The sequence below is a fragment of the Chiroxiphia lanceolata genome, chromosome 22, assembly GCF_009829145.1.
Source record: "Chiroxiphia lanceolata isolate bChiLan1 chromosome 22, bChiLan1.pri, whole genome shotgun sequence".
In the NCBI taxonomy this organism is placed as follows: domain Eukaryota; kingdom Metazoa; phylum Chordata; class Aves; order Passeriformes; family Pipridae; genus Chiroxiphia; species Chiroxiphia lanceolata.
In genome coordinates this window covers 3,988,786-4,014,580 of record NC_045658.1, presented here as the reverse complement: position 1 = coordinate 4,014,580, position 25,795 = coordinate 3,988,786, and the positions used below count along the sequence as shown (strand labels likewise).

Below are 25,795 nucleotides of genomic sequence, written 5' to 3'. Positions count from 1 at the left end.
TTGCCTAATGCTGGTTGTGTTTTCCTTCCTCCCTTCCCAGAGCATTTGTGTACCTGAGCAACCTGCTGTACCCGGTGCCCCTGATCCACAGAGTGGCTGTTGTGAGTGAGAAGGGAGAGGTCCGAGGGTTCCTGCGCGTGGCAGTTCAGGCCATTGCAGGTGAGACACTCTGAGAGCTCCCTGGGGCAGCTCCTGCCACTGGGAACTGCTGCAGCTTCAAAAACCAGCCAAACAAATCAAACCTTCTGTACTCCAACTGGATTTTCGTGTTGCAGAGAACACTCGCTCCCTGTTGTTAACTCGCTTTTCAATTGATGTCATTTGTTATGTCATCATATGGACCAAACTCAAATAAATGTTGGAATAATGCTGCTGATCAGACTGTGAAGGGATGGGGTTGGCCACTGAAGTTCATACCTGGCAACTACTGCAACACTGTTTTTTAGGACAGTGAAAGAGCTAACTAGGTTCAGTGAGACTAAAAACTAAAAATAAACCAAAGATTCTTCTTTCCTGCACCCTGTGTAAATAGTGGACAAGGGTACTGGAAGTTTGATAGTTGTGGTGACTGGCAGCAAAGTCAAATGTACCAAATTTTTGCTGTGCTCCAACTGTCCTCTTAAATAACTCTCTGAAATGTGCTTCTCCAGTGTCTGACAAGAGCAGGTGAAGAAGTTGCTGAAATGACAGTTTTCAGCACAATATAAACAGAAACCAGCAGCAGTTTTCCCCTTCATTGCCTCTCTAAAAGTGTTGAGACTTAGAAACTGCTTTAACACACTGCTTAATTCCCAACTTCCCAGAGGAGAAGGGTGGATATCTGGGATGGTAAGTGCCCTTGGATGTGTGAGATGAGCTGCAGCTCACTAGTGAGTTGCTGATATTTTACACTTGTTCAGTGAGAGGTGGGCTTAGCTGGTGGTCAGCCATGCCTTACCCATGCTGGGCAGAGCACACATCCTTCCCAGAATTTGTCCTTTCCAGCAGTGGCCGACTGCCAGCAATTCTTTCTTGTTTAGGAAGGGTAACCCTGGAAGCTTCATTCTCCATGGGAACCTATAATGAAATCTCACACTGAAGATGTATAAGAATCACTCTGGCAGGGATTAAAGCAAGTGACTTAAAATCTGTTTTAATGTGCTCAAAAGACTCATTTCTAGTTTGGTTTGGTCTCCTTAGAATTGACTGAACATTTCCAAATAAATACTTTATTTATCCATCCAAATAAATAGAATACACCATGGCTAATAGAAATTAAATGGGGGGACATCTCTTGAAAAAGGACCATGGCATTATTTGGTCCCTAAGCAAAGCTTTGGAACACATTCAGAATCTTGGGATTTCTCCCACAAAACATGCCTCTAGTGTGGAAGAAATCCCTGGCATTTAACCAGGCCCTGTTGTTGTTGCTCTCCATGAAGAGGAGGAGGTTAAATGGGCAGCCTGTGTGCACAGATCTGCCTTTCAGACTTCCAGCATGTGCTGGGGGAGCTTTGCTGGTGTCACTGCTGAGCTCAGGGCTGCAGGAGTTGAGGTGGCAGTTCAGATCGGGGTTAATTTACCTCAGTATCATAACCAGAAGTAAATAAATAATCAAAATGAGTACTAAAGTTGGTTTGCATTTAAAATTCTCTGAAGTATATTCGTAATGAAACTTCATAACTTGTCTTGTGGTTTTTCCACGCTGGAGTTGATGATGGGTAGATTTCTGACATGATTTTTTCCATCACTGACTCCAACCTGTCATTTTTTTGCTCCCTGGACTGGTTTCCATTTTAATGAGAATTTCCATTTCAGTGACTCTGCTCCCCATCACTTATTTATCTTTTTTCCCCTGTTTTTTTTAGCTGATGAAGAAGCCCCAGATTATGGATCTGGTATCCGACAGTCTGGCACAGCTAAAATTTCCTTTGACAATGAATACTTTGATAAGGTAAGAAGTCTTAGAATTGAGTGTAGTAGCTTGTGCTTATAAATAAAGAATCTGTGTTGTAGGGAAAGAAGGAGAAACTGCAGGAGTTTGTTACAAGCCAATTCATTTGATTTTTCAGAGTGATTTTTCTTCAGTTGCAATGACTCGGTCTGGGCTGTCACTGGAAGAATTAAGAATTGTGGAAGGGCAAGGACAGAATTCAGAGGTTACCACTCCTCCAGAGGAGATCAACAGAATGAATGAGCTGGGTAAGCAAGAAATATGTGGTAGTTTTGGAGAAGTTAAGGGAAATCTGGGACACTTTGAGTCAGTGACAGAAAGGGGGTCTGAGTGTCCTTCATAAATTTGATAACTGGGGAGAGGTGAAACCTGTGGGTTGCATGTGAGAGATTCTAGAGTTACTCATTTGAAGAACTGTGCTGAAAAACACAGCATGGGTGTTTGGATCTTTTGATTATCAGTAAATTATTAGGGTTCAAAAGAAAAAAAAATGTGATGGGACTAAACTGTTTCTGAAGGAATAATTTAAGAAAAGAGAGGAGGAGAAAAAAAAAAAAAAGAAAAAAAGTGATTTCACATGGGTTGTTTGTGTGTCCCTAAGACTTGAAGTCGGCCACTTTGGATGGGAAGATGACTCTGGAAGGATTCACTGAGGAGATTGGTGACCACCTGAAGCTGGGCAGTGTGTTCACCTTCCGGGTGACAGTGCTCCAGGCCAGCGGCATCCTGCCCGAATATGCAGATATTTTCTGCCAGTTCAAGTAAGAATTTGTCCTTATTTACATCAGGCAATTAATGGTTTGATAGAGCAAAGAACAATGGGCAGTGGAGGGTCTGATGGAGAGCTTTTCACAGCAGAGAAAAACACCTTGTGAGTTACTGGAATCCCTGCTCCCTGCTTTGTGTTAGCAGGTGTTAAGGAATAAAGTTGTGCAGAAAGGAATTAGGAATCAAAGTGGACTCTTAAATTAGTAGTTTAGAGATATCTTAAGGTTTTAAGCATAATTGAATACTAGATGGTACCTAAGCTCAGTTGGAATGAAAGCTGTATGAGCCTTGAGTAAATCAGTAGCTCAACAGTGCAAGTGTTCTTTGGCTTCTGTTCTTAAGAAAGAGAATAAAAAATGGGAATAATAAAAACATTAAACAAGTACAGGAACTGTGGTTCTACAAGGCTAGGGTATTCCTGGCTTTAGCCCATCACTCAGCTCCCTGTAAAGTTCCAGCAAAATAAATTTATTGTAGGATTTTAAGGTTTCCTTTCAGTGTTGGGTTCGGAGCACAGCAATCTTCATTAAACCGTTCTGTGGTTGTTGGTTTTTGTTTGATTTTACTTTTTGTTTCAAAAAGCTTTCTGCACCGGCACGATGAAGCTTTCTCAACAGAACCCCTCAAAAACAACGGCCGAGGGACTCCCCTGGGGTTCTACCACGTTCAGAATGTGAGTGAAGCTTTGCATGAGGGGTGACTGTGCAGCTGTGTGTCTCTCCTTCAAGGCAAGGGGAGTTATTTAGAGCAGACAGTAAGAGGAGTGATCAGGTGGATGATATAATCCCCGATGGAAAACAAAATACAGAATGATTCTGTGGGGCAGATTTAACTCTTCATTTTCACCCCTGCTTCCTGCCATTGAAATCTCTGTTTCCTTTCCAGGATGTGCAATGAGAACAGTCTGGAGTTCAGGAAATAAAACATATGTGTGAATAGCAGTGCCCATGATCTCAGATGAACTGAATATACCTATTTTTATGAACTGTGTAATCCTTTGGTTATGTGCAGCCTCCTCCCATTTGAAATGCCTGATGCTGGGGCTTTCATTTTCTCCTTCATCAGAGAGTAGAATTAATGCCTAAACCAAAAAGGAATGCAGGTGCTTTTATTGTGAGGGACACTAAGTGCTATGAGCAATACTTCCTTTTTGAATGTTTCATTTTCTTCCCTCCTTTGCCTCCCAGATCGCTGTGGAAGTGACGGAATCGTTCGTGGAGTACATCAAAACAAAACCCATTGTCTTTGAGGTCTTTGGGCATTACCAGCAGCATCCCCTCCACCTGCAAGGACAGGACCTCAACAGGTAGTGGTCACTGTTCTGGCACAAAGGCAGTTTGGGATCATGCTCAGGTTAGCTCTGCAGTTTTCCATGCTCCTGAAATTATACAGCCACACCCTCACAAGCAGAATTCCTGATGGAGGTAAGAGTGAGTGAGAGAGACCCAGTGTGGTAACGGATGGAATTGTTCTACCATCTCAAACACTGTTCTGCCAATCCATCTGCATCCACCACCATTCCTGGTGGTGGAATATTGTACTGGGAGCCTCAGCCATGATCTGTGAGCTCTGGGAAAACGTTCACAGTGCTCCAAGGTCATTGTTCCCTCAGGGCAAGTGGCCTCATGCATAAGGGTAGGATGACAAAAGGAGGGATGAGACTGGGGGAAAACAAAAGGTTCTCAACCCTTTGACATGTTACTGCCAAAGTTGCCAAGCATTTGAATTTTTGGGAGTAGGGAAAGGACCCCTGTTCATCCTTGTCTTCAGAGCTTAAGGGAGGAGCCTGTTGAAGAGGCTGATTTTTAGAGGAAATGCCAGCCAAGGCTTGTTCCTTTTCCTAAAGTTATTTTGGGAAATGCTTGTTACCTCTTGAACTTTTCAGTGCAGAACGGGGGTAGAGCTGTTGGAGGTTGTAATTTTTTTATTTATTATTTTTACTGACATCTAGGATTGGTGAAGTTAAAACAGAAAAAGGACATAGGTTAGTGGGCTGAGTCCACTTCTTTTCCTGGCATGTGGTATTCACCTGTCTTCAGAGAATTGTGAGGATAATTTTAGAGACAAAAATGAGTTTGTATATACAAAAGTGCAGGTGTGTACGTTTAAATAAAACATATTTTTCATGTTAACTGCCTCTGTACTGATAACTCTCTTCATTTCTCTGTAGCCCTCCACAGCCTTCCCGAAGATTCTTTCCTCCCCCCATGCCACTGTCAAAGCCAGGTGAGCACAGCTCTCTGACTCTGTCCATCACAGGTCTGCTCCTGAAATGGAGGTTGTAGTGTATTCCTGAGGTATCCAGGGCACTGAGAAATGTAATGGACTGAGTGTTGGGAAGGGCCCTGAATCTTTGATGGTTCTCTCCCTTTTTATGCGTTTTGTTTTTATTTCTCTGCAACCTCCTCTGCAGGAAGTGCTGCTGGGTTTGTTACAGAGTAGAATTCCATTGCTGAGGTGTTGACCATATTCCATGAGATCTGGCTATGGCTCTTCCTGTGCTTACTGAGCACCTGACTGCAAATTTGCTTGTTCATTAACCACTTCATCTTTTGCTCTCTCCCATTGTCCCGTAGCGAGTCCGTGTTGTTGAAATGATCCTTGTTTCCTTTCCCTAACTGCATTAATGCTGAACTCTGAACTCTGGCACGATTTTTTTTTCCCCATTTCACCTTTTAATTTCCTCCTTCTTTGTCTTTCTCTCACCTGCATATTTCTACCATCCTTTTTTTTTTTTTTTGTGTGTGTGTGTGTGTGTTCCATTCCCTCTGCAGACCATGAGAGGAAAATTGAGTTGATTAGGTATCTAATGTCTGGCTATGTGAACGTGCATGTGCTGAACACGCTCTCCGAGCATGCCAACGTTCTGGCCTCCTCTGCTGTGGCTGCTTTCCAGGATGGAGCTGACCAGCTGCCACCTTTTCTCTTTCTGCCTGTTCCCAGTTGTCAGAGTGAGCGGGCTCCTAAACGAGATGGTTAGTAGCCAACCTTGATCTCTGGTAGATGTAGAAGTAGTTCCAAAACGTGCTTCAAAATTTCCTTTTTTTTTTTTTTTTCCTTTATCATGTAGTATTCTTAGGACTAGAAGCTGCCATGATTGTGGTCATGGAAGGATGATGCTGTGCTGAAGTTTAGGGCTATTTTAGAGAGAACTATGTAGACATTTTAGAGAGAACCATATAGCCTATAGGCTCCAGTGTGCTGGGAGTCACAGATTTTTCTGTGGCACTGCATCTATTCCCTGAAACTTCCTGGACCTCTGATTTTTACTGTGTTTTGCATATAGTTTTGTGATCCTGGGATGAGAGATGCAAATGAAAACACAGCCAGCTGGAGAGGAAACAGTCTACTGTGTTCTGTACAGCTTTTCTTTTTTGCTCATCTTCCTTTTCTGCCACTAACACTGCTATTCCTCACTTCCATTGTGTTCTGTTTTATTAAAATCAAAAAATGGCATGCTGGCTATTAATTGTGCCAGGGCAAGTCTGTGAGAATGTCTAGAACCAGCTTTCATGTTTGGTTAAACGTGTCTCTCTGTTGTTTTTCCTCTTCTGGTGCTTTTGAGTTTCTCTACTTAGCAATAAACTGGGGTGACCTGGGTGTTGGATGTTCCTCCTGCTGCCAGCAGGGCTGAGTTCAGTTGTGATGAGTTCATGAAACGATGGGTACAACAGGGTTACTACCCTGAGTAATGTGTGAGAAGAGTAAATGCTGAGCCTCACTCTTGCTGCCTCACAGGATGGAGCTGTGCTGTGAATAACTGATACTTGTGAGATCTGTCCCTCTGAGGGAGCTGCTGTTTTACCCAGAAAATACACAGAATTTAAGAGACCCCACAGGCACACCTGGAAGGACCTTTTCTTAACTGGGGACTGTTATGCCCTTCCAGTGCTTGGGAAATTTAAACCTGGGGGATGTTGAAGGATACACAGAGGTGTGAAGGTGGGAGAACCCAAAGAACACCTGAGCAAGGGAAGAATGGGGCTTGAGAGGCCAGAAGGGGGAACGATTACTTGGCTTAATAAAAACAGCAAGGTTAGCATGTGAAAGGAGAAAAAATGGAAAATCAGTTGCAGGGTTACAAAAATCCCTGTCAGACTGCACAGGAACTGAGCTTTTTAAAATGTTCCCATTTCCAAACATGTAATGAGTGAACAGATAAGAGAAGTCAAGCAATGATAACTAAAAGGTGTGATGTGAGTGTGTGAGAAGGAGTATCAGGTTATTTCCAGAATTTCAGTTATCCCATTACTTTTTTAGCATGGTTTATCCCTACATTTTTATGAAAGGAATTAGAGAGGATCTGACCAGTAATAATCACTAATACCAAGAGATAAGGAGCTCAGAAACATACTTTGGCAGGATTAAGGCTGTGGAATAAGTCTTGTTCAGCCCTTTTACATATACAATATCTTATCCAAGTGGTGCAGGAGTCTGGCAGTTTGTGGCATCAAGAAGTGAAGACTGAAGTTTTAAATTCTGTATTTCTCCTCTTACATGGGGAATGAGAAATGTACTTTTTGAGTGAGTAATGCTGCAGATGAACAGACCCAAGCAATTCTAAACCACAAACTGTGATGCACATTTGAGGAATCTTCTTTTCTGTGGATCTAGAGAGGCTGTGCATTTTTCCAAGCCCTTTGGATACACTTTTGTTTCATTATTTAACCTTTTTTGTTTTATTCTAGTAACCCAGATTTAAAAAAAAAAACCACTTTGAGAAATAACAATTGCTGCAAGCACCATCATTTTCATGGGGAAATCTCTGCTCTGCATATGTACATAGAATATGTAGGATCACTGAAATGGCACATTCCCATGAACCCTGAGCAAGATTTACTTGTTCAGTCTTTGTAAACTATTGTTTTTCCTTCTTTCTCTTTTTTCTGCCTTGAAGTGCCAGCTACAAAGCTGAACACCATGAGCAAACCCAGCTTGGGCCAGAGTGTGAGCAAATACGACCTCCTGGTGTGGTTTGAGATCAGTGAACTGGAGCCAACAGGGGAGTAAGTTCTGTGTTAATATTTTATGTTTCAAGGGCAGTGATTTATGGGAGTTTGGGGGTTTTTTTTCCCCTTTGTTCTGTTCAGAGGAGGTTCATTTTTAGGAGTTGTCTTTGGGTGGGGTCCTGGCTGGTTTGTAGTGATGGGATGTAACTACTGCTGGCATTAGTTGTCCCTGTTGGAAAGGAGGAAAGACAGAGAAAAACATCCTTTCACCCCCTTGGAAAGGACTTAAAAGATAGAATGACATTCCTTCACACTTGAAGTGATCCTTCCACTGAGAACTCCATGCACACCAGCTGAACAGGCACTGGGAAAACTTACCTTGTGTGGGCCATGAGTTTCAATCCTTTGGGTCACCAGAGACTTTATGCTCCAGAAGTCATCCAAGAGGTCCTGTTTTATGTTCATCTCTGATACAAAGAAGGTTTTCCCCTGGTAGGTCTTTAGGTTCCTTATTCCATGGAGTTTTCCAGAAGTACTGGAAGTACAATATACAATATTTCTGTATTTCACTGATCCTGTAGTGCCATAAGGAGCCCTGAGGAGTCTTAGAGTAGGAGCCATAAATAGTCTGAGAGTAGGTAGAAAGAAACACTCTTTGTCTTCAGATATCCTATGGAGAGGTAACTGTTGGCAGCAGAAGTTGCTGTGCTGGTCCATCATTCCTCCTGTTGATTCCACTGTCTCCCACAGGTACATCCCTGCCATTGTGGATCACACCGGGGGCCTGCCCTGTCAGGGGACCTTCCTGCTCCACCAGGTACTGATGAAAGCTGTGGAACAGCAAATTGCATCTCTGCAGGGGGGACAGAATGCTGCTGAGTGGGTTTGGCATCTTTCCTGCCCTCCTTTCCCAGCTGTGCCATGAGAGCTGCAGGGTCAGGCAGCCCTCAGTCTGTGCTCAGTCTGGTGGCTTGGGGCTACGAGGGGATTATATTTGACCCCCAGGATATTGCTGTTCCTGTTGCTTATCAGTGTGAGTCCCACTCAGGAAAGATGAAAGCATTTTAGAAAGCAGGGACCTTTGGGACCAGCTTTGTGCCCTCAGTGTTCTCCTGCATCTCTGCCAAGGGCACAGAAGGATCACGTGGACTCAGCTTCCATTCTTTCTGTGTCACTGCCTGTGACTCTGCTCTACAAAATGACCATGTCTCAGTGCATTTTAAGTGCCTCTTATAATCCTTCATAACAGTTTGTCTTTAGCTAGATTCTAAAGATAATCCTAGTTAAATATGGTCTCTAGGTTTAAAGTTGTGCTTTTTCTACTCTCAAATGCTCAGTTCCTTTTCATAGAGTTTACCTGTGACTTCCATTGCCTCTCGTTCTTAAAATAATAGGAACAGTTCTGATAGTTTAGGAATGATGGTCATATTCCAATAATTCCCTTGGAAGAAAAAAGTTACTTAGTCCTGGATTTACCAGTGTCCTCATCACTATTTTTGAGAGCACAACAACAATTTCAGGGCTATTTTAGGTTAAAAAACCTCTGCCTTTGTGGAGTGAGGAGGGGAAATTAATTCATTTCTGTTACATATGAGAATATAACATCCCTTTGAGATTAATTTTAGGGCCCTGAAACACAGAGGTGCTTGTTCAGTTACAGACTAGTTTAAATGATCTTATTTACTTTACTATTGCAAAACAAATGTGTGTGTGTGTGTGAATGCTTCACCAGTGTTTTGGTTTTGAACTCTCCCAGGGAATCCAGCGGAGAATCACAGTCACCATTATCCACGAGAAGGGCAGTGAGTTGCACTGGAAAGATGTGAGGGAGCTGGTTGTTGGTGAGTAAATTCTTGTCACATCTTGCTCTGTAAGGAAGAAAAACTGTTAGTGGCAATTTCTGTTTGTATCAGATTCTGTCATTTTTATGAGCATTGCCTGTGAGAGGAGGATTTTGAAAAAGATCCAGAAGAAAAACTTTAATTTTGCAACTTCCAGTTGCTTGTTAATCACATAGTCTGAAATGATACTTGGGAAAACAAATTCCTTTTGTGTTGCAGGTTGAGTTTTAATTGATTCCTCCTCCTCCCCATTTCAGGGCGCATAAGAAATAAAGCAGAGGTAGATGAGGCTGCTGTGGATGCCATTCTGTCTTTGAATATTATCTCTGCAAAATACCTGAAGTCCTCTCACAGCTCCAACAGGTAAGTGAATAAAGTGAGCACTTTAGCAGGAATCTGAAATGTATTTGACCTCTGAGGTGTTTGGGAAGTTGGGAATGTGGCTAATTATTAAATGTAGAATTCCATGGGCACAGGGCAGGCAGATGGAGAATGAACATCACCATAACTTCTTGCTACTGCTGAAATCTGTTGATCTACCTGAAGGATTTGTTGATTATTTTCTGAATGACTTTCTGTGTGTAAGGATCCTAAAAGGAGGATGGAAAGGAACAGCTTAAGGGAGTCTCAGGATTTAACCCAGAACTTTTAAACTGACATAAAGGTTTGGTGCTAGAATACAGCATTGAAGTACAAGGACAATTTGGGGAGCTATATTTATAAATGTGGACATACCTATATCTTCCCTGGAACAAGCATGTGACAATTGAAGCAAGAGCCACGCTTTGTAAATTCATATTTTGTGGATTTCTACAGATGTATCATGAACTGCTGACTCCTGTCCCCTGTCCCTGCAGTCTCTGGGCAGCAGCAGGGCCCTGGCTCAGGGGTTTCTGGCTCTGTGTGTCCCTCATTAGGGTGCATTTGCTGTAAAGCTCAGACTCCACATTGTTTTGCTTCAGTGTCTGCAACAAAGGGCAGCGAGGCCGAGTGTGGGATTGGGCACAGCCTCTCCCTTCTGACGTCAGCCCAGTCACTTCACCGCTCCCTGGCTCTGCTCAGCTGTGCAAAGCAGGAATATCTCTGGAATGGAGCTCTGAATGAGTGTTTCCAGAGGGGAGGGGAGTTTGGGGGCCCATCTCTGCTGCAGCTGCTGGATGCTGGAGTCGGGATCCTCCAAGGCACTGAAATGGCTTCTTCCTTCTCCGTCAGAGGCCTGGACTTTGATGGACCACTGCAGCATTAAAGGAGGATTCAGGATGCTGCTCCTGCCCATGGAATATCTCTGCCACCTGGTGTCTGTCAAGGCAGACAGGGGCTTCAGCAGTTCCTTTCTGTCTCCCACTGTGAAGTGGATATTCTAGTGTATCTGAATTAATGGATCAGTATAACTGGAACACTGGGAGACTGTTGCTGATTTCCAGTCTGATACTATTGCCTTTGCAGTTGGAAAGCCCTGTGCTTTGTGTTCTCCAGCAGTTTCAATAAATTCCTGTACAGCTCCATAGTTCCCTATAAGGTGGGTTACTCAGGTGAAGGATGAGTGTGAGTTGACCATCTCTTCCCAAAATGCCAAGGTTTAAGTTGTGGGATGAGTACATGGCAGTGGTGGAGTGGGACTGAGGCCCTGGTGAGGGATATGTCTTCTGTTTGCTCATTGTCTGCAGACTGTTTTCTGCTTCCTGTGGGGGTTTTTTTTGCTTTGTTTTGTTTTTTAAGTCCACATGTTCTGTTCCTCTCAGCTGTTGCTTTTCTGTTCTGCTTTTGGCTGCACTAACTGAAGCTCTTTCTATGTTTTTACAGGCTCTTTCTTGATAAGGATATGCCTAGGTATTTTCTGTTTGCTTCCTTTGTGCATAAAGATTCTTGAAAATAGAATGCTTTATGTCCTGGTTGTATTGCTGCCACCTCCCCCTTAGCTTTTATGGAATTCCATTAGTACACCTCTTAGCTCTTCCAGAACTGGTATTCCTCCTCCTCCTCCTCCTTTGTGTCAGGGGTTATTCAGGTACAGTTCACTGGGGGACTTGTGAAGGGAAACTTTCCTTCACACACGAGAGAACTTCCTTCCGTCAGTCTTCCTGATTCTCTAAATGTGCCATCAAATATAGCCCCTATTTGTAGTCCTTGCTATTTTCTTCCTTTGTTCTGTATCAAAGAACTAAATTTGGAACTTCTCACTGTCTCAGACTCTGTAATGTGTTTGAAGTACCAAGCCAAGGACTGAATGATGAGGTTACTTGAAATTCCAGCTCCGAATTGCACTGAACAAAAAGCAGGGACTGCCATGTGAGGGCCATTCAGCCTCTGTTCTGGAGCTGGATTTGCATCTGAAATTTAACCATGTGGCTGCTGCTCCTTAATTTACCAGCTGGCAGAGGAGCTGCTCAGACTGGATTCCTGTTTCCCTTTCCAGGTGGGATCACAGGCACGGGATTCCAGGCACGATGGCAGTGCAGGCTGGGGCAGTTTGCACTCTGCTTTCTGTGCTCTGCCTCTTTGTCTTCAATGCTCTCAATTCACCACCTTTCACTAATACTGAAATCCACTTAAGAGTCAGTTCTAACTACACATTTAACCTGTTTCTCCTGTTTTCTGTGCTTTGCTTGTTCTGTGCTCCCTCTCGCTCCTTGTGCTGTTGGCTCTGCTGAAAGGAGTTTGCTCACGTCTGGTTTTTGTCTCCCTGTGTAACTGTTGGAGCACATTCTGGTTGGGACAGGCAAGGCTGTGGATAAGGAACTTCCTGGCTGGACAAAACCCACTACAAAAACTGTCTCAAAGCTGTACTTGGCTTCAGCTTGGTGTTTGTCCAAAGCCCCTGGTTTTGCAGAAGGTGGTGGTGGGAGTTCTGCACTGATGAACACTTACCCTGTGTTCTCTCCCCAGGATGAGAAATCACTTTTGGCAAATGGTGCAGAGCTGGTGCAGGGGCTCCATACACTGGTTTTCCCATGTGTGGAGAACCAGGTTTTACTACTTTCCCACCCTGACAATAGATCTGAAGCTTGCTTAAAGTTTAAAAAATTGCTGTCTTAACTAAGTCACAATGAAAGCTTAAAACATAAAGATTCAACACAGATGTGTAAAGGGTTAGAGGACAGCCTGTGCTGTTTGCCTAATCTAACTCAAGTGAGGATTATTACTTTACAGTGCTTTTAAAGTTACCAATTACTTGGCCTTTAGGATATGTTGCTCTGTACCATTTTTAACAGAAACAAGATGTTTAGAAGTAATTTCCTAAGTATGCTACTTCAAATGCAAACAGTATTTAGCAGTGTTCTCACTTGACTGCACAGTTGATGGTGTCTCTAGCTTGGAATTGTGTAATTGGTATCAGGAAAAGGGGATTCTTGGGAGCTCTATTTGAGGTCAGAACTCTCTGTTTCTGATGTCTGCTCTTAGGTTGTTTCATGTTTCTTTTTGGTTTGCTTTGTGTTTTGTTATTTCTTCTATCCCCACCCTGCTTTTTGTCCTTTGTCTTTAGTTGCATTTTCTATTTTTCTGAGTTGGCCTTGGGCATTAGCACAGAAGCTTCTTAGAGATACAACTTTTCTTGCTTTTAGTACCACATTGTTTGGACTCAATGGGATGAAAAACCTCAAAAACAAGGGGATTTGGGAGGGAAATACTATAGAGGTGATGGAGAATTAATACCTTCTGTTTGTGTTGCCAGTGTGGAAAGGCATGCTGAACTCCTGGATAAGGGTATGGCTCTTCTTTCCAAAAGAGACTTACCTGAAATCAGTCTCTGCCTGTGAGAAAGGAGAAAGCTCATTTCCCTAAGCCCCTGCTAGAGAGGAGAGAGATCTGGTGATTTAGCTGTGCTGTGTCTGATGCTCTCTCACTTCTTACTTGAACAGAAGAACTTTCCTGATTGCTGGGGTAGAGCTTGGGAGCCTTCAGCTCCTTTCTCTCCATGTACCAAACCAAGGAAACTTCTGTCAGAAGTTTGTGTTAAGCTGCAAGTTTTTCCTTGAAGCCATTAGAGCACAGAAAGAAATATTTATCACTTGAATATAGGACTGAACCCATCTATCAGTCACCCTGATTTGCTGTCAGAAGCTGCTGGTTTTGTAAGACTAAGTATTAGAAGGATCTCTTCTGTTGCTAAATGTTAGTCCTAAAATATGGTGTAGGATGAGAGCTGGTTATAAAAAAGGATCTTCCCATGCAGTTTGAAGGCCCAGCTGGACTGAAGCAATAGAGGTGAATTCTGTCTGTTTAGAAACACAGTTCTCTAGTGCTGACTTCCCTGTAGTGCTGTGGCAGCTTTTGTTCTCTTCTGTGTTGCCTCTTTTCTCTTTCAGATGAGTCTTTTTCATAACAGGCAAAATACTATTTCAGGTAGAAGTAAATAATCTTGGAAAAGAAGAGAAGGTTTTTGCTTCAAGTGTTTGCTCTCTTAAGTCTCTGAGAGTCATAGTGGATGGTGTCAGGGAAGAGGTGCTTTACACTGAGCAATGAGAGGGATGCAGAGGAACTTTTACAATTGAGCTTTTACTTTTTTCCAGGACTTTCTACCGGTTTGAAGCAGTTTGGGATAGTTCCTTGCATAACTCCCTCCTCCTCAACCGAGTGACACCATATGGAGAGAAGATCTATATGACCCTCTCTGCTTACCTGGAGGTGAGACCCCTGTGCCTGCCTTTGCCTTGTGGCTCAGTAGAACCATTTGAGACAGGACTCAGTGTGTACCCGAGATAAACCCTGACTGGGCTGAGTGATTTCAGTCCTGAAGCCACTCAAAGTGTTCATTCATTTTCTGAGAACAGGGTGGAAAAATTTATTCACAGTTAACATCTTAATGTCCAGGTATTCCTGCCTGGCAGCACACGTGAAGTGAAACTGGTGATCTCTGTGCCTCCTTTTGTCCATCCTTTGTATCTGAAAATCCACTGAGATCAGTGAAGGTTGCTGTGGAAGTACTCCTGGTGTTACAAACACTGCCTTGTGTGCAAGATGCTGTTGTTTTGTGTAGTGCAATTATTTCACCCACGAGACGCTTCGAGGAATTTGACAGTTTTCTTCACCAAAAACCCAACCGAGAACAACTTCCCAAAGCTGTGCCACTCCCAGGGCAGCAGTGTAGCTTGGCAGAGTAGTCTGCAGCCCCTCACTCAGCGCTGCTTTTCCTCTTAGCTGGACCACTGCATCCAGCCTGCAGTCATCACCAAGGACGTGTGCATGGTGTTCTACTCCAGGGACGCCAAGATCTCCCCCCCGCGCTCGCTGCGCAACCTCTTCGGCAGCGGCTACTCCAAGTCCCCAGACTCGTGAGTTCAGTTCCCAGTTTTGGTACCAATAGTTCATGTCAATGTGTGCTTTTTCTCTTAGAGGGCATGGGGAGGATGTAGTTTATTTTATTTTGTTTCTTCCTTGAAACCATACCTGGTCGTGGGTTCTCCAGCCTGGTTTTGAACGTTCTTTCTTGCGTTTATTTCAGTGAAACTCTGATGGTTTCTCTCTTTACTGACCTCTTTTCCAGACTGACAGTTGGGAAGAGAGTTCCATTTTTCAAGCTTGTACATAGATGGTCCTGATCCTGACCTGGAATTTGCTGCAGCACCTGCTCTCCAAGTCCAATGCAGGGTGTGGGGGGAACATGGGGGAAATACCATTTTTAGCGATCTTGAAGTCTGTCCTGGCAACATTAAAATTCAGATCTAGTTCTAACTAACAACTATTCTTAAACTTCTACTTTGGGGCCCACTGAACTACAGCTGATGCACTTTCTTTCTGAAGATAACAGTGTGTTTTTGTTTCCTTCTGCTTTTCTGTGAACAGCAACCGAGTCACGGGGATCTATGAACTAAGTTTATGCAAAATGGCAGACACAGGCAGTCCAGGTAAGCAGTCACTGGGTGTTCAAGTGATAAATGTGAAATATTGCAGAAAATTTCCTGAGCAGAACAGAGTAAACACTTCTGTCCTGATGGGAAGCAGTTCCTGTGTTTCACAGGAGAAGGGGAACATTGCTGCTCCATAAAATAAACTTAGGCTTTTACTTTAGACTCAGGTCTGTGTTTACCATCACTTTACACTGAGGATTCACTGAGAACTTGACATCTCTGACATGGGTATCTCAGGAAACTGGGCATGTACCAGAGTCTGAGATTAGGGCCATGATACAAGGCTCCTCACTGACAGTGGGTTTGGCAGCAAGAGAGTTTTCTCTTGGCCTTTTGAAGGTGATGGAAGGAATGTGGTTCATGTAGTATCAGTGTATTCTTCTTCTAAGACATGGCAATTGAAGTCTTTTTGTTGAATTACACAGACCAGCATTTTGCATTGTATCTTGGTCAATAGAAAATATCTGAATGAAGTAAGAAAGCTGCACTAAATCAGATATCTTTGGAATGTGTAATGGCAGTGAATGAAATCCTTGCCTTGTGTATTCTCAGCCAAACAGCAGAGTTGTTGGCTCCTCACAGATTGCTGATTGTTTCTTAGTGGCATCCCTCTGGCTGTGGTTTTAACATGTCTCATGTTGGTTTTTGCTGCTCAGGAATGCAGAGGAGGAGGAGGAAAGTCCTGGATACATCTGTGGCATATGTGAGGGGAGAAGAGAACTTGGCTGGTTGGAGGCCCAGGGGTGACAGCCTCATCCTGGAGCATCAGTGGGAACTGGAGAAACTGGAGCTGCTGCATGAGGTGAGTAAAGAGATCAAAGTCAAGATTTAAATGAATTCTCCATACAGAGAAGATACGAAGTGTGGGCTGGCTACTGAGTGGGACCTTCAGCTCAGAATCTCAGTGTATTCAACAAAGGCAGATTCAATTTCTAGTCCCGTTGTAAACTCCCTTCCCTTGGGGGAATGTTCACTGGTCTGAATATAAAAGAATGCCTGAGAACTGAGTGTCTGGGAAACAGGCCCCGTCCTGGAGCAGACGATGCCCATTTCTCCTCTCACCAGGTGGAGAAAACCCGGCACTTCCTTCTGCTCCGTGAAAAGCTCGGTGACAGCATCCCCAAATCCCTGAGTGACTCGCTGTCCCCCAGCCTGAGCAGTGGCACCCTCAGCACCTCCACCAGCATCTCCTCCCAGATCTCCACCACGACCTTCGAGAGCGCCGTGACGCCCAGCGAGAGCAGCGGCTACGACTCGGCCGACATCGAGAGCCTGGTGGACAGGGAGAAGGAGCTGGCCACCAAGGTGGGGCAGGGCAGGGGCCTCCTGGGGGAGAACTGGGGTGCCAGGGGTGGTTAAAGATCAATGATGAGCTTCTCAAGATAGCACAGTGAATGCCCAGCATTGGGAGGGTTGCACTGTAGGATGTTCTCTGGTGAAACCATTCATTCACACCACGAAACCACAATAGGTTTGTGCCGTGGCTGTTCACTCACCTCATCCCCCTTCATTAATAGTTCTATAAGTGAAGCTTCCTAATTTTATCAAGGGAAGTGATTATTCCCCTCTTCTTCTTCCTAATTTTATCAAGGGAAGAGGTTATTCCCCTCTTCTTCTGGGATTTTTCACAGCAGTTTAGGGTTTGTTTATTGTTTCACGAGCTGCCCAAGCGTGTCTTGGCAAATTGCCTCTTGTGTTCAGATCTCCCTGAAAATCTAAATGTAAAATTCTCTTTCTGTCTCTCGTTTGTTTTTCCCCCTCTTTAGTGTCTGCAGCTCCTGACTCACACTTTCAATCGGGAATTCAACCAGGTGTACAACAGCATCAGTGATTGTAAGGTAAGTATGTCATGTAGGACGATACACTTTATTTGTAGTACAATAGCAACACATTTATGGGTCGTGGAATCTGCTGATACTATGAAAAGATAAACCACTTTATATTCATTTCATTAATTTTTATATTCAGTCTGTTGGAAGTATTGGGCTATTCAGCATCAGGTTGCAAAGAGTATTGCAGGAATTGGAGATGGTGTGGACTTGGACTGTGTACACCTTCCAGTTTATCAGCAGACTGGAAGTGCTCTTGCTGTCTTTCCCTCCATACACTTCTCCAATGTAAAAGGATAAACTGACTCTTAAAAATCCTGCCTGTAGGCCCAGGGAACCCCAAGTTGCAAACTGCATAGTGTGATGTTCCATTGAGGAAGTCAGGCTGTGAATACTCAGAGGTGCAGGACATGATAACAAGCTCTGTCTGCAGAAGTGCCATTGTATTTTATTTATTTATTTATGGTTGTGTGCAAAAATTTGACTACTGAGTAGGGAAATGGCTGATGGAAATACCTCTGTGTTGTCTGAGCTGAGTGTTCAGCCAGGGCTGAGCCCCAGCTGCAAACCCAGCTCTGTTTGACCCTTTGTCCCTGTGTTTGTCCCTGGAGCTGTCGGATATTTCTCCCATCGGGCGGGACCCATCCGTGTCCAGTTTCAGCAGTGCAACCCTCACCCCTTCATCTACCTGCCCTTCTCTGGTGGATTCCAGATGCAACTCGATTGATCAGAAGTAAGTGTGGTGCATTAATAGGAAAACATCACTTTTCAGTGCTTCACAAATCTCTTTGCTGTGTTTCCTGATCTTTTTTTCTCCTCTTTTTTTCCTTGTCCCTACTTTGAAATATTTCTCTCTACAGCCCCCTTTCCTTACTCCTCCAGACCCTCTGCACAGTTATTTTTGCCCATTAAGTGGGTTTTTTCCCTTTGTGCTGGAGGAACACTCAGATGCTTGTCATTCCAGTGACCAGTGCATCTGCAGTGAGCAGAATCCACAAGTTATTTCAGAGATCTGTTACAAAGATCTACTAATAACAACCCAAATAAACCAGTTTGGCCACTACTCTCTGTTTATCTTTCTGAGCTGTATCTGTAGCAGATATTTTTGACTGAATTTGGAATAACTGCTTAGTGAAAAACATGTCATTTGTACCTTCTCAGTTTAACATCCCTGAGGGGAGGAGTGCTGATGAAGCACATTTTACATCAAAGATGTGTGCCTGTGTTGTGACTGTGTTTAGCAGGAGAAACAAGGGAAAAGTAGTGGGGAAACAACTTACTTGCAGTTATTATAAATTTTATCCCACAGATATCAAGGAAAAATGCTTTTTGATGTTGTGCAAAAGGATCCCGATGTCTTTCCAAAATTCTGGGCTGGAGGATGAAACTCCTAAGACAGGCTGGGTTGTAGATGCACTTTAAAATTCCATTGTCACATTCAGTTGCTTTGTTGGGATTGACTTTTGCACTTTTTTGTAAAGGACACCAGAAGCAAATTCTCGTGCCTCCAGTCCCTGTCATGAGGTGGAACAGTTCCAGATAATTCCTGCAGTAGAAACTTCCTATCTTGCCAGAGCTGGAAAGAATGAGTTCCTCAACCTCGTTCCTGATATTGAGGAAATCAGACCGGGGTAAGTTTTTTATTGTTGTGGCTTCCCCAGAGCTGTCACAGGGGCTTTCTGAGGTTTGCAGGTTCTATATCCCGTTTGAGGAGGGCAAATTAACAGGTGATAGCAGAGCTGCAGAGTCATGTGTGGTGGAGGCAGGACTGGGGAAGGTTGTGTTGATGTTTGATCTCTGCAGCTTTCGTTCTCAGCATCTTCTTAATGAACAAGATTTCCAGTGGCTTAAATATGATGTTTGTTAGCATCAAACTGTGGCTGAAGTTCACTTAGAGATCTGTAGGGTCCTTCTTTCTGTCAGACTTCTGCATAGTTATTGAAGACACAGTTCAGCTTGTTACAGCAGAACTTTTCTGAACACTGTTGCAGACAAAGCGTGTTAAAGACCAAATGTCTTACACACTGTTTTGCAGTTAACAGGGATACTCAGTAGGTGCCTAATTTAGGGAAAAATCTCCTCCTGTTAATATGTGGGGATTTTTTTTCCAGCTCTGTGGTCTCCAAGAAAGGATACCTCCACTTCAAGGAGCCTCTGTCCACCTCCTGGGCCAAGCACTTCGTGGTGGTTCGCCGTCCCTATGTTTTTATTTACAACAGTGACAAAGACCCTGTAGAAAGAGGAATCATCAACTTATCCACAGCCCAGGTGGAATACAGTGAGGATCAGCAGGCAATGGTAAAGGTCAGTCTGAGAGCTGTTCTATGTTTACCCATAAAGCAGGAACATCACAGGCAGTGGTGGATCCATAACATCAGGTGTGTCATCTCTGGTCCAAGCAAAATTCATCTGGGAGGATGTCTGGGATCTGATGATTCTGCCCACAAAGTTCCCAGTTTTTTCAGGGTTTCTTGTGTTTGGACACAGCCAGAGACTGAACCTGAGTGCTCTTACACATCAGATCAGCTTTTAGGGGATGTGTTGGTACCATCACCCCGTGTTTGGTTTTTGCAGCTTCCTTTATGTGGTGTTCTGGGGTTGTGTGTTTTGTTTACTTAAAGAAAAACCCCACAAAACAACACACACAAACATCCTGCAAGGTACCAGATGAGCTTTACTGCTCCATCAAAGTCCACACTCGTGAGTTAAAACAATATTTTGTAGAAGTTAATGATTAATAATATTCTGGAAACAAGCAGTGAAACTTAAAAGAAAGCCCTTAGGCCTTGTGGCGTTTAGGAACGTGGCAGAGCAGACTCTCTCAGAGAGGAATTGTGCATCAACTTCTGGGCTTTTAGACTTCAGTATTTTAAATTGTTTTCCATCTTCCAGACACCCAACACCTTTGGAGTGTGCACAAAGCACCGTGGGGTCCTGCTGCAGGCCATCAATGACAAGGACATGAATGACTGGTTATATGCCTTCAATCCTCTCCTGGCTGGCACAATTCGGTGAGAGGCACCTGGGGCAGGCAGGGCTGGGGAGCAGGAGGGCAGGGAGAGGAGCAGGAGGGCAGGGAGAGGAGCAGGAGGGCAGGGAGAGGAGCAGGAGGGCAGGGAGAGGAGCAGGAGGGCAGGGAGGGGAGCAGGAGGGCAGGGAGAGGAGCAGGAGGGCAGGGAGAGGCTCAGACCAGGAGCAGAGGGCTGGTCATGGAGTTTAATCTTGTTCTGAAGAATCTGATGAGTTGGGAGAGCTGAAGGGGGGAAGAGGGGAGGCAACACCCCCCCAAAACAATCAGGAAACCAAGCACCCTGTGTTTCAGGAGCTGCAGGGGCTGCTGCTGCTTTGGCTTGTGATGTTTTAACAGCCACACTTTGAACTTGGGTGGGATGCTGTATTTGGGGGCCACCAAATGGCTTCCTTGCATTGCCATTTTACAGATTTATAAGGCCTCTGCCTGACTCTGTGCAGGCAGGTCTGCACTGCCTTTTTAGGTTCTTGATGATGAGCTAAAGCAGAAATTCTCATTTCCTTCCCTTTTTTGAGCTTCTCTAGCAGGCTTCCCATTAACACAGGTCCCAGGCAACCCCTGCTTGCTGCAGAGATCTTACTACATTGCAGTAACCCTTCTTTCAGTAAAATAAGAAAAAAATTGAAAACTAAGCTGTCACAGCATCAAATAATTTCTGAACAGTGTAGCCCTTAGAAGATTCTGCCTCCCTTTAAAGGAGCACAGCAGAGGAGTGAGAATTTTTTCTCATCACAGCCCTGGGTATGGTTCACTTTCTTGCCATGGGGAGCAAACCAGGACTGTACAAAAAGATTAAAAAAAAAATAAAATAAAAAATTGGGCAAACTGTGGGGAGGAGGGTGGAAAAATAAACTTCCAGAATTCACCAACTGCTTTTTCCCTTCTTTCCTGTGCAGGTCAAAACTGGCTCGAAGGCGCACGGGCCAGATGAAGTACTGAGTCCATGTAATGTTCTCATCTGTCCCCTGCCTCACCTCCTGGTAGATGGTGTTACCTCTCATTTTCTCTTTGTGATTCTTGACAGTTTCTCTTGTATGTAATCCTGTGGCTTAACATCCCCCACCTGCCCCACTCCTTCAGCACATTTTCTAGGTATTCTAACCCTACCTTGTTTCTTTTCACCTGTACCAGAACTGTACTAGTAGCATGTGGCCAAACAAAAAGAGAAAGAAAAAAAAAAAACAAAAAAAAAAAAAAAGGAGTGATTATGCACGACTCGAAAAAGAAAAAAAAAATTATTTATTTTTTCTTATAACAATTGTTTTTCCCATTTCAACTGACCTTTTGGTGTCTGTCCCACTGTCTGTTGTTGTCTGTCTGGACTGCTGCAGGGTTTTCATTCAATTTGGGACTTGGCAGTGGTCATTGGTTCCCTCAGGGCAAAGTTCCAATGCCAGGGAAAGATAAATTCTTCAATGTAGACATTACCCAGCCAGGAACTGCAACAGCTCCTCAGGCTTTCTGGATCCAGCCTCTAATTTCAATTCTATTGAGAGCTGATATTGGACAACTCTATCTGGGCAGACTGGAGTTGGGACTTTTTGAGTTTCTGGGGTCCAACAGGCAAAGGGATGAGCTGGAAAAAGACAGGGAACAAACCAGGAAGGACTGGCCAGAAAAATCTGCCTTGAAGCTCTTGCTGTGGGGTTGCAGGTGAACAGTGCTTGGCTTTAACTCTCACCCAAAGGAGTTTCCACCAGCACTCCCCTGCCTCTGAGCTGATGTGAGGAGGAATAGATCCCGTGGCTGAAATAGTAGATAAAATCCCCAAAATGTCAGATGCTCAGCCTTGTATTTGGCAGATGGAGAGTGTTAAATGGGAAGGGAAGTGTGGTTGTTCCCTGGAGCAGGAGATCACCATGAAGGGCAGGTCTCCTCTTGCTGCTCCTGGTCCTGACCCTGCAGTTCTGCAGGAACAGTTCTCACCTCTCTGGGAAGAGGTTTAGGGCTGTCACTGGTGTGTCAGGGTTGGCTGCTCTGGGACATTGTTCCAAAAGGCCTGTTTGTGCATCCCTGAGTGATGCTCAGGTGTCACCCCACCTGTCCATGGGGAGCATCCTCGGCCCAGGAAACACTTCCCAGGCAGACCCAGCACTTGCAGTTTTCTCCAGGGAGCAGCAGGACACTTTTGGTTCCTTTTGCAATAACTGTCCCATGTCTCCTAATTTCCCTGCTGCAGTTTTCATCAGCTGAACCCCACTAGTTAATCTGAGCTTCAGAGTTAGTCCTTCCTGGGGGACAGATGAAGTGGATCCTGGTCCTGGTCAGTGGAGTGTCAGAATTGGCTTCTTGGACATCAGCTGGGTGGTGTCAGTTCCTGACCTACAGTTTTAAGTTCTCCTTGTGGCCAAAGCTTTGGCCTTTGCCCCAAGAAAGGAAAGCAGAAGGAATTTCCTCTCTGCCAGGTTTTCAGGGAGGTTGGGGGGTGTGTGTTCTACTGTGTTTCAGACTGCTGTGTTCTACTTCCCTGGGCACTGGTAGGGCTGTGATCCTGGGGAATGGGCAGGAATGTCATCTGGAGGTTCCAGTCCCTCAAGGGAGAGGTAAAAGGGGGTTGTTCCACTATTCCAGCAGGCACATCTTGGCACACTCCAGCTCCAGAAGGTCATTTGGATTCAGGTCACGCCTCAGCTGGTCATGCCATGCCATGGGAATTCTGTGGGACTGGAATCCACTGAGCAAGGTTTTGGCTTTCTGGGGTTCTCATTGTTCAGTCAAGTGCTCTGCACAGTGAGAGCTCCTAAAGCAAGGGTGGCAAAGGAGCAGGGAGAGGAGTCTGACTCTTGCTAGGACATATCCTTCTATCCCTCGAGAGAGTTCTCAAGATAAATCACCCTCTCCTGCTGCCTCTGTGGTGCTCAGATTTGTTTCAGAACTGGAAGCCAGAGTGAGGGAGCATCCTGGGGGCCCAGGAGCACGACAGGGATGGTTTTGTGGTTTGTGTGTTGGGTTTCTTTTTATTATTTTATTTTTTCCCTTCTGTTTTTTGTCTTGTTTAACTGTGTGTGACTCTAAATACAGTGATGATATTCCTTTGTTATGCAATGATGATAAAGCACTTCCAGTGTGTGGATAAGACTCTTTGTCCTGCAGGAGGGCTCCTCACACTGGAGCTAAGCTGATCTCAAGAATTAGGTTAATTCTAAGCATTAAGTTATTGCTGCCATCACCACTGTTTATGATGGAAGTGGAACCAGTTTGAGGAGGCAGAGTGATTTAGGTGGTGGTAGGTTGTGACACACTGAGAGCATTTTAACTTTTATCTTTTTCATTTTTTAACTAGAAGAAAACTAGTTTGCTAAGTCTTTGCTTTGGATAAGCCAGAGAATGATCTAAGTGGATATAGGCATTGCATGGAATCATGATTAAGGGATCTTCCTTTAAAAGCAGGAAGAGACAGATGCTTATTTTATGCAGAGCTGGAAGTGCTACAGCCGTGTTGCATAAATGTTACTCTTCTGTCTAAAAACCACAAGCAGCTTCTGGTGATTTGATGTCTGTGTGGACAGCAGATCATCAAAAGAGCAAAATTCTGGTTTTAAGCATCAGTTATCTCTTAAAGCTGCATAATTTGTGACAAAATAGGTCCTGTTGTGTGGAGTTCAAATGGGCATTACTGTTTTCTAGTCTGGCATAAAGGCAAACAAAGTTTTTTTCCGATTACTGAATCCTGCTCTGAGGCATTTGAGTTTCCCTACTTAGAACTGGACTGAAATCAATCCAAGTTTTCTCTGAAAAGATAACAAAGCGAAAAAAAACCAAACCTGAAATTCCATCCACTTCCAGGCTTAGCCCAGCATGTTAGAAATTTCTCTTTGGGAACAGAGCAAGAAGGGGAAAATGTGCTGATTTGCCTTCTCCTGACACTTGCAAGCCCTCTCTTGGTTACCTGCTGTGTGTGTGTGGAGTCCCAGAGTCAAACAGCTCTTGGGACTCGGCCTCTGGAGATGAGGCATCTGCTGTGGGCCTGCCAGCCCAGAGAGCACACACAGAGCGAGCCTGGAGGGCTTTCCTGGGGAGAACCAGAGTGAAACTGTGCTGGGCTTGGGGCTTTGTGTTCTTCTCTAAAAGGAAGGAGAAAATTACCCTTTTTGTCCATTGAAAATGATGTTGAAGCTTCCTGGATATTTTAAAACTAAGCTAAACCTCCTATACTGTATTTTAGAAATGCACTTTAAGTACCTTTTTAAAGAAGATTCCCTCTATTCTGGGATGCAGAAGGGAAGGGAGTCCTATTTCCAGACTGCTGAGAAAGGGTTTTTCTGGTCAATGGCAAATAATCCTGATTACTAATTAGCAAGGTATTTCAAAGCAAAGACTTTACTTTTTGCTGCTTGTTATCTAATTTACAGGGATTTAATTTTATGTAATGTATTGTATATTTATACATCTGTAATTAATTGCACATTAGATAAGGAAGAGGATTAGCTTCGGTCTAACACCCACTGGTACCATACAATCAACTAACAACTGCCTGTGCACGTGCATCTGTCTGGTTCTCCTGCACAGCCTGAGTTGGTGGGAGTTTGTGCTGTGGGTGGGTGTTTCTGTGGAAGGTGCAGCTGCTGAACCTGCTGCTGGAAGGAGGGAGGATCCTGCTGCTGCTGGGGAAGGGTCTGGGAACGTCCCTTGGGCCGGGTGTGCCGTGCGCGTCCCATCTCCGCGCTGAAGTTCCTCACCCCGGTCGTGGTCTGGCTGTGCCGTCTGTAGCAGGAATGTATTAACTTTGTGCTTCCTTGTTTAAAAAACCATCAGCTGTTCAAGAGCAGGACTGACTTTTCTTTTGTTCAGAAGGCCATTTATGCGTTCTGTGTATTCGAAACCGAGTCCAGCACCAACCAGGCGGTTGTGTCCAATGTCATTGGGAACAGGTTGTAAATTGCCAGGATCAGCTGTGGATTCGGAAAACTGGGGGGATGGAGCTCCCAAATCTTCAGTTTTAATGCTGCCAAGTGAATGGCCTGACCCTGAGCAGGGCTGAACTACCCCGTGCTTTCCCGGAGGCCAGGACTGGAAGCAGAGGGAGTCTCAGGTGATCAGCCCTCCCCAGGATCAGGTCTTTAATTTTCCACTCTGCTTGTCCATACTTCATGTGCAGTTGGTTATGGCTCCCGAATTCGGACATCAGACGTGCTGTTCACTGAACACATCCCTTGGAGTCGCAGTGCCCGTGTCCCTGTTCATCTCTGTACACAAGGTACACAAGGTACATGCTGTATAAGTGGCCTTCTCGAACAAATCTCTTTGCAAACTGATTTCATCCCAGCGAAGGAGTGTATCAGCAACACTGTACATTAATTTCAGGTTTTCATTTTCTTATTTTATTTTGTAAATATATCCGATATTTGGAGCTTGAGTATACAAAATGTAAATATAGTTCATGTATTTGTACTAATTCTGATCCATTTGCTGTATAGCCTTAGGTGTGCAATGCAGATATCTAACTGTGTATGGTAACCTTGCACCACTGAATTGTTAGTGAACGAGGTGAAACAATAAAGGTACAACCAGTGCATTAGCAGGTAAAATGTGTGCTCCTTTCATCATGATTTAATTACTGGTATCCTGTGTTGGTTACTTGTTTTCTAAACCTGT

General features: G+C 44.3%; 1 protein-coding gene across 8 annotated transcripts in view; it reads left to right on the top strand.

The window, feature by feature from the left end:
• KIF1B (kinesin family member 1B) overlaps positions 1-25,728 on the top strand; it is an 86,689-nt gene extending 60,961 nt beyond the window's left edge. For all 8 annotated transcript variants that reach the window (XM_032708917.1, XM_032708914.1, XM_032708916.1 and 5 more), the window contains 22 exons: positions 41-159; positions 1,848-1,933; positions 2,052-2,181; positions 2,535-2,694; positions 3,284-3,374; positions 3,889-4,007; positions 4,872-4,927; positions 7,599-7,707; positions 8,401-8,467; positions 9,407-9,491; positions 9,749-9,854; positions 14,003-14,117; positions 14,631-14,764; positions 15,276-15,337; positions 15,997-16,142; positions 16,406-16,645; positions 17,107-17,178; positions 17,781-17,902; positions 18,651-18,800; positions 19,281-19,473; positions 20,062-20,180; positions 21,097-25,728. In XM_032708917.1, the coding sequence (XP_032564808.1) occupies positions 41-159; positions 1,848-1,933; positions 2,052-2,181; positions 2,535-2,694; positions 3,284-3,374; positions 3,889-4,007; positions 4,872-4,927; positions 7,599-7,707; positions 8,401-8,467; positions 9,407-9,491; positions 9,749-9,854; positions 14,003-14,117; positions 14,631-14,764; positions 15,276-15,337; positions 15,997-16,142; positions 16,406-16,645; positions 17,107-17,178; positions 17,781-17,902; positions 18,651-18,800; positions 19,281-19,473; positions 20,062-20,180; positions 21,097-21,139 (2,524 nt within the window). In that variant the 3' untranslated portion in view covers positions 21,140-25,728. The remainder of the gene's footprint in view (positions 1-40; positions 160-1,847; positions 1,934-2,051; positions 2,182-2,534; positions 2,695-3,283; positions 3,375-3,888; positions 4,008-4,871; positions 4,928-7,598; positions 7,708-8,400; positions 8,468-9,406; positions 9,492-9,748; positions 9,855-14,002; positions 14,118-14,630; positions 14,765-15,275; positions 15,338-15,996; positions 16,143-16,405; positions 16,646-17,106; positions 17,179-17,780; positions 17,903-18,650; positions 18,801-19,280; positions 19,474-20,061; positions 20,181-21,096) is intronic.
• Positions 25,729-25,795: the final 67 nt, after the last annotated feature.